Genomic DNA, 2,332 nt, shown 5'->3' on the forward strand with positions numbered 1-2,332 from the left:
CAACTACCACCAAACACCAAACAATAATGCCTAATTTATTTGGGATTCGAATAGAATAAAACCTGTTGGAGTATGCTATATGTAAAATTGAATTACTTACAGCAGCCATCGTCATGTCATTGCAACTGTTTCGATCTCAGAACAACCAAATAATCTTTCAAAACGAGATTCGAATCAAGGGCAAATCATAAATTGAAATCATAGCATAAACATCTGACTTGGTTTCGAAAACTAAAACCTTCAGATGCCGTAGGTTCAACTCCAACGCGAGATGAGTCAGACGAAGCCACGTGTAGCCGAAATCAGTATCCTAACGCCGTAATCAGTATCCCAATCGAATCCCTTGTAAGATCGCCGCCGTGAAGCGCCGTAGATCTCCGTCGCCGATTAAGCAAAATCTCCAATGAAACCCTAGATTGTGAATGACGATGGTGAACAGGGGCTAAAATAGAGGAGAGCGTGTTTTTTAATTAAATGTCATTTAATTACAAATTTGCCATGTGTTCACATTGGTTCTCGCGGTTCTCGCAATAAGGGGTGGTTCCTAACGGATCTTTGTCCTATATATATATATATATATATATATATATATATGCCATTCCTGGTTTCATCTCTAATCAATTAAACATGTTTTCGGATGAAATATTATGAACCAAAGTCCTAGATATAACTGATAAATATATAGTCTCTTGAACAAGAAAAAAACAAAAATTATGAAAAAAAATCTAGTTGTTGCTTCCGATAGGTTTAATAGTAAAGATGGTCTGAACCACGGTTAGAGCAAATAGGATGATTCCTGCAACTAAAGCAATCATATTCCATGGACTACTAAAGTAAGTTCTCCTCATCCTGGCTAGATGTTTTGGCCAGTAACTATTGCAATACTTATTCAATGTATTCCACTGTTCACCGTAAAAGAAATCTTGGCATGCAACTTCTTTGCTTATGTTGTTGATCATATTAGCAGCTTCTTCATTTGAACTCATATAGTTGACAAGGACTTCTGAGTCTATTAACATGGCAACATCCTCTTGAGTGTTCACTAGCATATCCATGGCAACAACATATGATGTAATATACTTACTAGTTCGGCGAAACTGCTCGTATGCAATGAGATTCCTTAGAACCAACTCGGAGAAATGATGCATCTTCAATACTGGCAATTTAAGAGTGGTCTTACTCCAAGACCAGAAAAAAAATGGGTACCTATGTATATTCACTTCCATCTCCATTAGCCATTTTGGGTTTTCGTTAGGTCTGAAATGTACCCCTGCTCTATCTAAATCAACAGCAGAACGAATTGTTGAGCTTAAAGTACCACTTGAAATGTTATCAACTCGAGGCATGTAACATTCGTGTAGAAGGCTAAGAATATGTGGAATGGTATCAGTGGAAATGTTTTGGAAATCTATATCTCCTACAAAGAAATTGAGGTGATCTAGAACTGGTTGGAGAAATTCAACAAGGGAGACATGCGGTATAAATTTCGATATGGTGCACCGAAACATTAACTCTAGAAAAAAGAAAGGAATCTGATTTTCAAGCAACACCAAGTCATAAATTACAACTTGGGTTACCCAGTTTTTTTTCTCTTGAACCTGGAGAATGAATCCAAGTATAAAACAAGCATCCATAACCATCATTTTGGCAATTTCATCATCATCATAATTCTTCGTCCATATATAACATGCCTTGATTTTATCCATCGAAGCGTACGCCTTCTCCACACATGACTGCAATGTTTCCTCTCGTGGAGAATTGGTACGACTCACTAGACTAGTCAGATAACTTGCTTTCCGCTCTTCAAATTCTCTCAAATTTATATCTTCTCTGTGTAGAGGTCCAATAGACACCACCCGAGGGCAGAAACAACTTGGTCTCAGATCTCGTATTGTACTAGGTACTATGTAAATCGAAGGTGGAGTTCGGTTGACGTTGTCTTTATTTACATGATCAAGAAGACTTTGGACGGTCACTTGAGTCTTGTTGTTTGAAGATATTTTTGTTTCGGATAATCTCTCCATTTCTCTGGGCAAATAATATTGCAATAAGTTAACTTCAACAAATCAGCCAAACAATATAGATAAAAGAACGCTATAATAGCAATTATAAAAAAAAAAACCTATTACAAAATAGGCCCTATTAGTAGAAGTTAGCCTTTTGTTTTTACCAAAAGAAAAAAAAAAAAAAAAAAACACTCAAACTTACAAATAATGCATGGAAATATACCTAACGTTAATTAACAACATATGATACTAACAATTGCAACAGAGTCACAAAAACTTATAACATAAATAAGTTACAACTTACTTAAAATTGAGTCGAAAAGAGG

At 35.9% G+C, this 2,332-nt stretch overlaps 1 protein-coding gene across 1 annotated transcript; it reads right to left on the minus strand.

The window, feature by feature from the left end:
• Nucleotides 1-725: 725 nt before the first annotated feature.
• Nucleotides 726-2,024, minus strand: LOC110944670 (UPF0481 protein At3g47200). Its single transcript, XM_022186321.1, has one exon. The coding sequence runs from the start codon at nt 2,022-2,024 to the stop codon at nt 726-728; it is 1,299 nt and encodes a 432-aa protein (XP_022042013.1).
• Nucleotides 2,025-2,332: the final 308 nt, after the last annotated feature.

The sequence above is a fragment of the Helianthus annuus genome, chromosome 6, assembly GCF_002127325.2.
Source record: "Helianthus annuus cultivar XRQ/B chromosome 6, HanXRQr2.0-SUNRISE, whole genome shotgun sequence".
Taxonomy (NCBI): Eukaryota; Viridiplantae; Streptophyta; class Magnoliopsida; order Asterales; family Asteraceae; genus Helianthus; species Helianthus annuus.

What these genes read in the sequence shown, in the direction of transcription:
- LOC110944670 (XM_022186321.1), bottom strand. Translation starts at nt 2,024, where the DNA reads ATGGAGAGATTATCCGAAACAAAAATATCTTCAAACAACAAGACTCAA.